Source organism: Eschscholzia californica, unplaced genomic scaffold (assembly GCF_041429995.1).
Source record: "Eschscholzia californica isolate CP2 unplaced genomic scaffold, dmEscCali1.0.p SCAF_2, whole genome shotgun sequence".
Classification (NCBI taxonomy): Eukaryota; Viridiplantae; Streptophyta; class Magnoliopsida; order Ranunculales; family Papaveraceae; genus Eschscholzia; species Eschscholzia californica.
The window spans coordinates 63,226,546-63,240,271 of record NW_028238309.1 but is presented as its reverse complement, the minus strand read 5'-3'; the positions used below and the strand labels follow the sequence as shown (position 1 = coordinate 63,240,271).

The window sequence follows — 13,726 nt, the reverse complement described above, 5'->3', positions numbered from 1 at the left end:
CTTCTCAATTTCCACTTTTTACTCACAAATTGAATCTGTCTCTGTGAAAGGATCAAAACCCAAGTCTTAACTTTCATTCATTTAGCTCAAAATAAAATCACTGAAATCAGAAGTTTGTTCTTCATCAACCCTAATCATACTTCTCTCTCCATGAATAAACAAGGAAGAAAACCCAAGAAGCAGCTAAGACTACATCACCAACAACTTGTCTAGGCAAATCTTGAGCAAGATCTTCAACCTTTCTTTCAAAGTAAACCCTCCAAATTGCAGTAGAAATGTGAATAAAAACCCCACCTTTAGCAAAAAAGCTATGAAATTTACTATCTTTAACAAAAGCCACCATGAAAAGTAAAACTCCAATAACACATAGAAGTAATCCAGCAAATGAATCTGATGTTTGGATTAATAATTGATCATGTGGGTTTGATCCTAAAAGTTTAGTAGCAGTTTCAGATCCATGACCAAAAACAGAAAGTTCATTGTGATAAAACATCATTAGAATTCCAGTAGTTAAAGCAATTATAGAATGAAGTAAACATATTAAGAAGAATCCAGCTGAACCCATTGATTCAAAACCCTAAAGGACTTCAGCTTTAGTTCAAAACCTCAAAGTCCCTTTTATCATACTAACCATGATTGAAAGAATTAAAAACCCCCAAAATTAGATGATAATTTGTATGAAGTTATCAACCCTAATTTCTGAAATAGAGGTTTTAGCAAGTTGACGTTTTTATTTAGAATATGGTCAGTGTTTCAACGGTATTTTATTACGTTACGACTTTAATATAGACCGTTGGATGAAATTGAGATCACTTTTTTCTGAGGAGAAATCGGTCAGGTAGCGGTATATTTCGGGCGCTACCGACAGAAAATCTAAATTCTCCCAATGGAAAATCTAGAGATACGTGTAAAGAGATTTTTTGAGCCGTTGGATGATATTGGCCGACTGTTAGGAAAAGGCAACTGACCGTTGGATTAAAGTAATCGTAATGGTGAACAAAAATTGATGGACAGTTGTGGCCTCAATGCCACTACTCGTCTTCATGATCACAAAATTTTTATTAGATTATTTATTCCAAAGATGATTGACATTTTCATTATTTTATTAATAATAAAAGGTCGCGGCTTTGGGGAATAAAGAAAATTCTCCGGGGAATAAATTCTCGAGGGAATCCAGATTTTTTTGAAAGTTCTCCGGGAAATAAATTTTTATGGGGAATACAAAATACATTTTTATAAAAGTTCTCTTCCATCTCATCTATTCTCTCTGCCACTTCATCTTCTCGCCACCTCATCATCTTCTCCGACGAAGGTCGCCGGCCGACCAATTTTCCGGCCGGCGACCTTCAAACATAAAAAAAAAATTAAATTAAATTTTTTTCTCTCTCCTCTCTCTCAATTTTTTTTTTTTTTTTGCCCTTCCTCTCTCTCTCTCTCTAGAACAGATCTAGAAAGAGAGAGTAGATCTTCACGAACAGACCTAGATCTGTTCGTGAAGATCTACTCTCTCTCTCTAGATCTGTTCTAGAGAGAGAGAGAGGAAGAAAAAAAAAATTTGAGAAAGAGGAGAGAGAAAAAAAATTTAATTTAATTTTTTTTTTTTATGTTTGAAGGTCGCCGGCCGGCGACCTTCACCGGAGAAGATGATGAGATGGCGTGGAGATGAGGTGGTAGAGAGAGGTGATGAGATGGAGGAGAACTCCCAAAAATTAGAAGTCCCTTAGCAATAAAAAAAAAACATAAAAGTCAAACTTATTTGACTAGTTTTAAGAAAAGTCTTTATTCCCCGGAGAATTTTCTTTATTCCCTAAAGCCGCGGCCTAATAAAAGCAGAGTGGTGATTGAGTGGTCTAACAATGATCAATTGTTCATTCACTCCAATTGCTATAGTTATTATAGTATCCCTTTGTGTTCTATCTTCCTTAATTGTAGTAAGGGAAGTTTTATAAGGCCTCCCTAATTTTGTTAAAAGGCCCCCCCATGAACCATTTTACTTGCTAAATTATCACTGAGGGGAGGCCCTCTAACAAAAATGAGGGGGCCCTATAAAATCTCCCCTCTAGTAATTACTCGTTCTGAAATATAATTTGATCGGTTTATTAGAAAATCACAAAAAATGAATCTTCTAATGAAGGTAACAGATTCTGTCAAGGAGAAGAAACTTATAATATCGTAACAATTCTTGCTTAATTTGGCTGATTGATCTTCCATTATGCTAATTTCAACAATGTTCGTCTTTACATTTCTTCCTAGCTTCTTGACCCTAACTTTCAACCTAACTGGTTTTATTTTCAACCAAGGGTAGTTGATAGTCAAGGTCGAAGCTTTTCGGTGTCGTCTAGAACCTGACGTTCTTTCTCTATTGCGCTTCAGTGGGGTTTTCTTTATTGGGGTTTCGAAAACCTATATGTGATAATTGCTCGTGGTAGTTTCTTTCGTTGTTCACTTGAAACTGGTGGAGGATGGGGAATCGGAGGCGGCATATGCTCTAAAACATCCCTATGGTATGTCTGCACATTGAGAATTAGGGTTTTGCAAAAGATTCAAGAAGAAATACGAAAGAAAGGAAATAATGGAATGACAGGTAATGTCAAACAACAGAAACACAGAAAAAAAAACAACCTTTCAGTAATGTCTTTGTGAGCAATTTCATGATAATGACGTTGAATATGTATTAGAGGTTAAAAGCTCATTGCTACCTGATAGGTCTAGGGTTTTCTCTATTAAGCTTGTGGACACCAAACTCAAACCAATCGGCAATGAGTAGAAATCACCTAGATATTATAGTTACAAGACTTCTCTTGGTCCATGTGGAACTATTAGTACACGCACCCCACAAGTGGTGTTTCTATCATGCGTGAGCTTAGGTCTGATAACATATTAAGTTTGTGACATCAAACTCAAAAACTAGTTGGTAATGAGTGTTTTTACGTTTTATATCTTATTATTATAATAGATATTGTTGGTTAAAAACTTCCTCCATGTGTGTGACTTTTCTCACACTCCCCCGCCTTCCTGATCGAGTCCAAAATCCCTAGATAATAGATTAAGTCAAAGGAAGATTTATGAAAATCGCAGTCTCATCTCTGACGCCTAACCCAGACTAGTCTAGCACAACTTCACAAGTGTTGTGAGCCTTCACTCTTGTTGACAATCGAGATAAAGAAAACTTGTATTGCCCCCCCTTAAGATAAGTTGATGAACAAAGAAATTTACCTGAACCACAAAATTGCGTCTTTCACAGTCCATAAACATTTCAACGCTCCAATTAACTTTGGACATTATCTTGTCCCTAACGGTGGAAAAGCTGAGTTGATCTCTAGAAGTAAAACGGTCCACTTCATTGAACCAAAGACATGTAAAGAGATTCGTCATCGGGATGTGCTCTGTTATGATTACGCATCCTTCAGGTCCACTTCCATTAACAAACCTGATAAAGCAAGTCTTGCATCAAGCATAATTGTGGGACGTACGAGTTCCTAAGAAATGGGAGAAAATTTGAAATAGCATCATCGTACCCACAGACCACAGTGCACGTTCATTGACTCTTTTATGCCAAATGCATCATTCCTTTGCTTCAGAGAAGGGTACCCACCAAAATCAGAGCCTCCAAATTCCTCGTTGCTAACTAAACTTTCCTCGTGAACAAAAGTTAAGTTCCTCAGCACAGGAGATTCCAGTGGCGTTGTTGGCATGCGAGCTATGGCCTGCTCAACTGGAAGGTAACAGACGGGGGCATGCAGAAAACGGAAAGGGCAAAAAATTCAGCAGGCCAATCAGCTCCATATTAATGAATATCTCTGCATGCAGATGCAGCGTCTCCCCGGAGAGACGGCAATAAAATATATCTTAAATGGAATCTAGATGCTTGGATCTTTATGACTCGGACTTACCACGTGGACCAGTCAGTTTTCTATCACTTGGAGGAGATGGAACGGCAAATTTATCACATGGATGCTCTGAAGGAATCGGTTTCCTTACTAGAACTGGAGGAGGCAGCTGCGTTTTAATCTCCCCACTCATTTGAACAGTATTGTGTACAAAAGATCATGGATTAATTGTACCAGACTAATAAGAAATGTTTTTTTTTTTGTCCATTTCATTTGTATTGGGGTGCAACATGACACACCTAACTCAACTACATTTTTAAACTTATTCCCTATGCCATTTTCTGTAGGCCTGATTTCTGAACAGTGGATCTAAATTCAGAAGCTATAGTTAAAGGAGGGTTTTTAAGAGCTAAAGAATTTGTGGAAGACAATATATACCTCTCGATATGTAATTTTTTTCTAATATCCATTGTATCGGACCCCAATTCTTAATTTCGCTTGGGGCCTCCTATATACTTGGGTCGGGCCCTGGGTATAAGATGTCTAAGCTTGGTGCTTTGGGGCATGCAACTTTGGTTGCTACATAAAGAGTGTAACAAATCAAGATTCTGAGCTTTTATAGGAACAAGTTATGAAGAAACTCAGACTTTATTAAATGATAATCAAACCAGAGTTACAGCCTTAATATTTATAGTAATAAGAAGCTCTGAAGTACCTCCTGAATAAACTCAATCGACTAAACCATTTTCTCCTAAATATACTCCACTAAACTAAGACTTAGTAAACTACTTACTGACTAGATAATACTCCTGGAATATCTCCAGATTTGACCAAGGACTTGAAGACTAGTTCAAACATAAACAAAGAAGCAAAAGAAAAGAAAAGAGACATGTCACTAGTACTAGGATGCACTAATTTGTAACACTCCCCCTTAGTGCAGACTCGCGATCAACAATACCAAGAGCACGACAAAACTTTTCAAACTTAGGTCGTGGAAGAGCTTTGGTAAACACATCAGCAACTTGATCATTGGTTGCTATCTTCTTCAGTAAGATCTCTTGATTCAACACCTTTTCTCGAACAAAATGGTGATGAATTTCTATATATTTTGTGCGAGCATGAAACAATGGGTTACCAGCGAGTTTGATTGTGCTTTCATTATCACAACTAATGGGGATTTGGTAATCCATAAGAACTCCAATATCTTGAAGAAGTTTCTTAAGCCAAATACATTCCTGAGTGGCCATAGTTGCTGCTATGTATTCAGCTTCTGTGCTTGAAAGAGCTACAGTCTGTTGCTTCTTGCTGCACCAAGAAACTACAGCAGACCCAATACCAAAACAGTACCCTGTAGTTGAGCGTCGATCTATGACATCTCCAGCCCAATCAGCATCTACATAACCATGTAAAGAGAAAGATACATTTGGTTTATAGAGGAGACCAAACTGCAATGTGCCTTTTACATAACGAAGTATTCGCTTTGCTGCTATCAAGTGACCAACACAAGGATTCTCCATAAATTGACATACAACTCCAACAGAATATACTAAGTCAGGTCTTGTGATAGTTAGGTAAAACAAGCTACCTACAATCTGACGATACTTTGTTGCGTCATCTAGTGGCTCTCCTTCAATTTTCTATAGCTTGAGTTGTTGTTCCATCGGTGTGGATGTTGGTATTGCGTCTCCCATACCAAAACGATTCAACAAATTGGTGGCATACAACTCTTGAGACACAAAATATCCATCTGTTTTGACAATTTCTAAGCCAAGGAAAGATTGGGCCTCACCTAGATTCTTCATTTCGAAACGAATAGATAACTCATCACGAAGACGTGAAATTTCAGCATTATCATTTCCCGTGATAATCATATCATCAACATATAAAAGAAGTAAAGTACACATAGATGAGGTGATCTTGATGAATAAACTTGGATCTGAGTTTGAAGAAGTAAAACCACAGAAAGATAGATGTTGTGAGATTTGACCATACCAGGCTCGTGGAGCTTGCTTTAGGCCATACAATGCCTTCTTAAGTCGGCACACGTGATCTGGAAACTCTTGTGAAACAAATCCCTGTGGCTGCTCCATAAAGATATCACGATCAAGTTCGCCATATAAGAATGCGTTCTTTACATCAAGCTGCCACATTTTCCATTCATTGCATGCTGCCAATGAAATAATAGTTCGTACTGTTACCATCTTAGCAACAGGGCTGAAGGTTTCTTCATAATCCAACCCATATTGCTGAGAAAATCCACGTGCAACGAGGCAAGCTTTATACCTATCAATCGTTTCATCTACCTTCTTCTTTAACTTGTACACCCATTTACAAGTTATTAACTCCACATCTTTTGGTTTGGGTACTAATTCCCATGTATCGTTTTTGTGTAAAGCTTTAATTTCTTCCTGCATAGCAGCTGTCCATTCATTTGCTTCTGCAGATTTTTGAGCTTCTTTATAACATAATGGTTCATCATTACATGTCAATCCCATCAAGAAGCAAGAGGTCACAGTAGAGTAGTTCAAGTGAACTTCATAATCAGCCAAATAATCAGGCGGCCTTCGTTCTCTGGTTGGTCTTCGACTAATAGTTGTATCTTGATGTTCCTGTACTCCTTGTGATGAACTGCTACCCCCTCTTTCTGTAGAAGTAATAGGTGTATCTTGCTGATTATGTACTCCTCTTGATGGACTGCTACTTCCTCTTTGTGTAGAAGTGGTATCATTAGAAAATGGCTCAAGAGAGGTAGTATTGTTCCCCACATCAGAAACAGGAAAATAACTTGACACTTCATCGAATATCACATCCCTAGAGGTAATATATTGCTTTGTTTCAGGATTCATACATCGCCAACCTTTTCTTTGAGGGTCATATCCAACAAAAATGCATTTTCTGGCCTTGGGATCAAGTTTAGTTCGATTACCTTTAGGAATATGAACATAACAAACTGAACCAAATATTCTAAAGTAATTTACATTTGGCTTAATGTTATAAAGTGCTTCAAAAGGAGATACATCCTTACCTGGCCATGAGGGCAATCGATTTATAACATGACAAGCACATTGAATAGATTCTGCCCATAGTTCCCTAGGAAGATTCTTGTCATGCAGCCATGACAAACAGACTGCACCAAGATGTGCCAATTTTCGTTCTGCCACGCCATTTTGCTGAGGCGTATTTGGACATGTCATTTGTCGTTGAATGCCATGTTCCTCGCAATAAGTAGAGAAGTCATCAGGCATATATTCTCCCCCATTATCAGACCGTAGACACTTTATGTTATAGCCAAACTCTTTCTTGATATTTGTTTTGAATTGGATAAATTTAGAAAGAGCTTCACTTTTGTGCTTTAGAAAATAAATCCATGTGTAACGAGAGAAATCATCAACCATGATCATAGCATATTGAAGACCACTGTAGCTAGGAGTTTTGTAAGGTCCCATCAAATCTGAATGGACTAACTGAAACTTACTAGAAGCTCGACTCATCGATTTATGAAAAGGAAGTCGGTGAGATTTACCGTATTGGCAACCACTACATACCACATTTGTATTTAAACCTTTAAAGAAAGGTATACCATCAAGTAAACTCTTTGTAGAAATTTGTTGCAATAGTTGGAAACCGATGTGGCCTAACCGAGCATGCCACACTAGAGGACTAGTATTCTGACTTGTCTTACGAATATATGCTTCGCTTGCAGATAATACATATAAGGAATTCTTTCTTTTCCCAGAAAGAAAAACATCAGCAACAACATACTTGAAGTTACCAAGTATTTGAACACCATCAGGACCAAATAAAACATACTTCCCTGTATCAACTATTTGAGAAACCGACGCAAGATTTTTCTTTAAGCCAGGAACATGATACACATCTTTTAAAGATATACCTTTCTCATTCAAGCTATCAGCATTTGCATAGAAATTAAAATTACCTTCTTTTCTTACCGGATGTAAAGAGTCGTCGGCTGTTACAATGACTCGCTTCCCTTCATGTGGACGAACATCAGAAAGTAAGGTGGCATCTCCTGTTGCATGATGTGAACAACCTGAATCGAAAATCCATTCCTTCTCATAATCGGTGGGGCCACTAGGATTTGTAGTTTCTGTCAACTGCTCGAGAGAGGCCACACTATCTGGTTCCTATATAACCTCAATAGAGAAACATTGTTCCCACTTTGGTTCATCGTTATCTTTAGTTTCATGAACAATGTTTACCTCTTCACCGACAAGTTTTACCCTACAATTTTTCTTGATATGGCCTGGTTTTCCACATCTAGAACATGTCACTTTCACTCGACAATAACGCTTGATGTGACCTGCCTTCCCACATCTATAACAAGTAACAACATTGTCTCTTCTACCACTTTCAAACTCGTTTTCATCACCTAGGACTTGTTTGGAATGAAACCTATCTCTCCCTTGATCTTTAGTGTAAATAACGTCATCCACTTCAGTATGAGGTTTGCTGGACATTTGTTTAATCAGAGCTTCCTGATTTGAGAGAAGATTTTCCAGCTCAATGATCGATGGTTGATTTGCCCACCCTTGAACTGAAGAGATAAATGGCATAAAATCTTTTCTTAAACCTCGAATAAGATAACGTCGTAAACGTGCTTCACTAATGGGTTCCTCCACATCCAACTCAGAAACTTCAGAACACAGAGTTTTAATTTTCAGAAAGTATTCTTGAATGGAAAGGTTACCTTGAACCATTCCAGCAAGTTCGTTTTCTAGAAACTGCAGCCTCATCGTGTTCTTTCGAGTGAATAACCTTTCAAGTGTCTCCCATACTTGCTTTGGTGAAGTCAGATCGCGGATATGCTCGATGTACTCCATGCTAATTGAAGTCCGTAAAGCAAATAAAGCTTTTCCACACTTGATTTTCCACTTTCGCCGTACATCAACATTATGCGGAGTGTCCTCTGGAATTACCGTTTCAGCACCAGAAATAAGATCCCATAGATCTTGTCCTTGTAAGTAAGCTTCCATGCACAACTTCCAATAGTTGTAGTTGCTACCAACCAGCTTATCGACACCACCTTGAGAAGAACCATTTCCATCATTCATTTTGAGACAACTATTAACAAATATGTTGACTTAGGAATAAAACCAAACACCTTCTCAGCACCTTAGCTCTGGTACCATGTAACAAATCAAGATTCTAAGCTTTTATAGGAACAAGTTATGAAGAAACTCAGACTTTATTAAATGATAATCAAACCAGAGTTATAGCCTTAATATTTATAGTAATAAGAAGCTCTGAAGTACCTTCTGAATAAACTCAATCGACTAAACCATTTTCTCCTAAATATACTCCACTAAACTAAGACTTAGTAAACTACTTACTGACTAGATAATACTCCTGGAATATCTCCAGATTTGACCAAGGACTTGAAGACTAGTTCAAACATAAACAAAGAAGCAAAAGAAAAGAAAAGAGACATGTCACTAGTGAAGGAGTTGAAGGAGATGTCCTTCGACCAAGGTGACAATGCGAACAATTTGTCGGATAGGATAATTGATGTGGAAGATCATCAAGTCCGATTGATTTAGGGATCGTAGAGTTGTAGCTAGAGACCAACTACGATCGTCGAATTACGAAGTAATTCGCGGCTAACTTCGATCGGATCCTACAACGGGTTACACATAAGAGTGTCAAGTTGATCTAGGATATGACTAGTGGGAGTGAGATATAACAATGGGAATGTCCCATAAACATATCTCATAGGCCTAAAAAGGAATTAGGCAAAGATAGTACAAAAAGGCCAAAAACAGGGTTTTTGGGCCTTAGCCGATTCGGGCACTTCTAGGGCTCGGATTGGGCTGATTTTTGGAGGGACATTTCCTTATGTTATGAACATTATAAATATGCCAATTTTGGCTGGGTTTGGACGTCATCTCCTTAGGTAATTGAGAAAATACCAATAGTTGCTATTTTCGACTATTTCCCTAAATCTTATTCTAAAGAGTGTTTTGGGAAACCTAAAAGGAGGTGGATTCTTATTAGGGTTCTATATAAACACTCTTAGGGTAGAAAATGAGGTGTGGAATTTCTCTCTAAGCTTTCTTACTCTACCCCATCAAGTAGAGAGGAGAAAGTGAGCTAATTCCCAAGCTATCTTCTAGTCAAGCAAGAAGAAGGTCTTCTTATTATCCAACCACCATTGGTGTGCTAGCTATACAACAAGGTGGGAGATCAAGTTGATTGCTCGTGTCCCAAGTAGAGGAGCTACATTTGAAGCTCTTGGTCTTCTTTAATCAATTCAACTAGTTCGAGGGAAATAGCGATTAAGGTAATCTACTATCTCCATTAGTTTAATTACTAGTTTTGCATGATGATCTTGGGGATACTAGTGTTAGACATTAGATGTCGTTATCCGCTATAAATACTAGTATAAGGGTATAAATCCCTACAGTGGCGTCAGAGCCTCTTGCAATGAACTAGTTTTTGCTAAGAATCGAACTAGTTCATATTGGATATGATTGATAGTTTGATAAATTGAGTTTATAAAAGTATTTTAAAAGTGTTTTAAAATTATTTAAACTCACAATTTGATATTATTGAATGGGATTCAATGAATTTCAAATTGAGAATCAAATTGATGATTAAAAGTGTTTTAAAAGACTCAATTTGATTGAATTTCAAACTAATCCATGCTTGATTAAGTTGATAGTTATGTTTAAAAAGGTTTTAAACATAAAATTTGATTAATTTTGAATTGGATTCAAAGATTTTTCAAATTGATTTCAAAATTGTTCTTTGAAAAAGTTTCAAAAACCTAGATTTTGATCCAAAATTGGTTTGATTAAGAGTTGTTTTTAAGTTTTGGAAACTTTTGAAAAACAAAAATTTGGAATTTTAGAAGTGTTTTAAAAAGAGTTGTTTTGAGTTTAGGAAACTCTCAAAACAAATTTGGAAACTTTTAAAAGTTTCTAAAAGTTTTGAAAAATTTTAGAAGTGTTCTAAAAGGAATTTCAAAATTTTAGAAAAGTTTTAAAATTGGAAAATAGCAACTTAGAGTTGCATAAGAAAAAAAAAAAATTGGAAACTAGGGTTTTGAAAAACCCTAGTGTCCGGCCAGGAAGCTTCCTGGCCGGACCGGAAGTTCCTGGACGCGTCTTCTGGACGCGTCCAGAGCAGCTGCAACCAGAAGCTCCTGGACACGTCTTCTGGACGCGTCTAGAGCAGCTACTGGGGACGCGTCTTGGAGACGCGTCCAGGTCGCGTCTAGGACGCGATCAGCAGCTGCAAGGGAGCTTCCTGGACGCGTCGGAGACGCGTCCAGAGCACTCGACCAGACGCATCTTGGAGACGCGTCTGGGAGGTTCTGGGTGTCTCGGACTAGTCCGAGACACCTAGTGCTGGTCCGGTCCAGCACCAGACACCTAGTGCTGGTCTCGGACTAGTCCGGCAGCTGCCCGGCCTGGTCTCCACATATTACATGAACCCTACCATTGCTTACAATAGTTCACCTTAGCCCCTAGTGGGGAGCTAGTTATCTTTCCAAGCGGAAGACATGGGTTCAAATCCCATTGCAAGCATACTAGTTTCTTTTTAATTTTTTATTTTATTTTTTATTTTGGTTTCATGTGTCATTTTAATAGAGATTGATTGCTACACAAGATCATGTTATTTCGGTACACTTTTGGCTATCGACTTATACAATCCTACTTTAATTTGTAAATCAAAATATTACTTCTATTGTTTTAGGTAGATTATTTAAGATAAATGTAAAATTCATGATATGAAAAGTTATCCTTAAAAGATTGTCTTGTATTGTATCTTGTCATACACATTATAAATAGAATTTTACTTTATAAAGACTTTAGGCTTGCCCTCTCTATCATGAAATCCTGGTTCCGCCCCTGCATATTACCATGGTGCAACAATAGGTCATGTGAATAGTGCCGTGATCTTCATTGCCAGTTATGATTCCTAGTGATGGTTATGGTTGAGTATTTGTGTGCGGAGTATTTGGTAGTTCACTAACTATGAGCTAATTTCTGATCTTAGATAAGGTGATCACAATCTTAAGTTTACTCCAATATCTCAAGAAGGGGATCAAGACCATTTGAGAACTCGCTAAGATGATCACAAATCTAAGAATGAAGAGTAGTTAATGTTTTAGAAAGTAAACCTAAAAAATAAGTTGAAGAGGGATACTTCAAAGGATATAAGAATATGTAGCTAAACTTTGGGCTATTCAAGAGGGCATTCGTTTACTTTTAACACTTCAAATCTTCAATACTTCTCTGTTTTGGTTGCAACTCATTAGTTTTTTTTGTTGAAAGGTTGCAAGTCATTAGATGTATATTGTACGATTAGTCTCTGGATATGATTATGCCGTCTGCGCGGTACTATATTACTTTACTGTCAAAAATGTAGATGTCTTCGAGTTGTGTCGCATCTCTTTCGTAGTTTCTTATTCCCATGTAGATCAGTAGATAGAGAAGCCACTGTGACGATTGATGTATTCGCTCATTATTGTTCTTCCATACTATACTATAGGGTGAGTAGGTGTCTATTTGACTTGTATTCGTGATAAGCTTTTTTAGGAGAAAGTTCTCCATGTGAGACTCATATTTTTAATTTAAAGCCCACAATCTCAACTCACTTGTGTGGGTACCTTTCCCCTAAGTCCAATGTATCCCTAATGTATTTTATGTCCCTAATATTATTTTGTAAATAGAAATTTATGTTCAATTAGAATACGAAACAACATTTTTCAGTATAACATGTTTGTGGAAGAATGTCATAGTTACCTAATCAAAACTATTAAAAAAAATTGTGTGAAAATTCATTCTATCTCTTGAAAATATCTTCACCGAAGCCAACTTCAGCGACTCATCCAAAGGTAGGAGTAGGCAATTGACTCTTCCAATTACAAATATATGTAGGTATATGATTAGGAATAGAGGTATGAACTTAATTTAGTGAATGTAACAAATGAGGATATTGAGATTCATTTTGTTCTGTGTTTGGAGCGATTATGAGTTCAAATCTAAAAAGTGTAATAATTTTCGATCCTAAATGATTCAATTTGATTTCGATAAAAAACGATTAAATCAACTCCTTTAACTATTTTCTCAAAAGATCTAAAACCTTTACGCAATAAAGCATATCAAAACGATCTAATCGTCTCCACCTCTGTTGGTGAAACACTAGACCTGGCTGGGAATCTTTGTGATTTTCTTGAATAAACAGTTCTAAGTTTACTCCAAAATCTTACTAGTGGAAATTCACTAGTAAACTTAAAAATTAAGTTGAAGAGAAATATTATTGAAGTTGATGATATTTTACGAAATCAATTTATATTTAGCTCCGTCACACAGTAGATATTCTTTTAGTTTTTTTTAGGGTGAATAAATCATATGGATTAACTATACCAACCTAAAACGAATGTGTTTTCATGTATAATTTATTTCTTTATTAAAGCAATTTTTGTGCTTGCAAGTTGTTTTCTAATCTAATTAGGATCTTCTCAGCCAACTTGTAAACCAAAATCTATCTCTTTCTCTTATTACTTTCTCTAATGACGCTTCAATATATTTTGTATGTGACCTAGGAAGATTTATATAACGATCTATGGGAACTCATCAAAGAGATCAAGAGTTAATAGTTATGTAAATATTCCCTCTCTCTGTATTAACAAGCTTAATTGCTTTATGAAATTAAAAATGATAATATGAATCATTGATAATCAATTTGTTTTATGAACTTAAAAGAGTTTTTCTGTGAAATGTTTGTTTCAACCACTGATGATCAATTTGTGTGAAATTTTTTTAGACGAGTCATCTCATCGAAAAAGAGAGACGAAGAGTAGTATTTGCGAGGCGAGAGGAAGACGGGAGGATAAAGAGCTCATGAAATAAACAGCAGTGGGAAATCAG

At 36.8% G+C, this 13,726-nt stretch overlaps 1 protein-coding gene across 1 annotated transcript; it reads right to left on the bottom strand.

Annotated features, from left to right (window-relative positions):
- On the bottom strand, positions 1 to 692 carry LOC147560145 (uncharacterized). Its single transcript, XM_086662234.1, has one exon. It carries the CDS (start codon positions 563 to 565, stop codon positions 131 to 133), a length of 435 nt encoding a protein of 144 aa, XP_086518360.1. The 5' UTR covers positions 566 to 692; the 3' UTR covers positions 1 to 130.
- Positions 693 to 13,726: the final 13,034 nt, after the last annotated feature.

What these genes read in the sequence shown, in the direction of transcription:
- LOC147560145 (XM_086662234.1), bottom strand. Translation starts at nt 565, where the DNA reads ATGGGTTCAGCTGGATTCTTCTTAATATGTTTACTTCATTCTATAATT.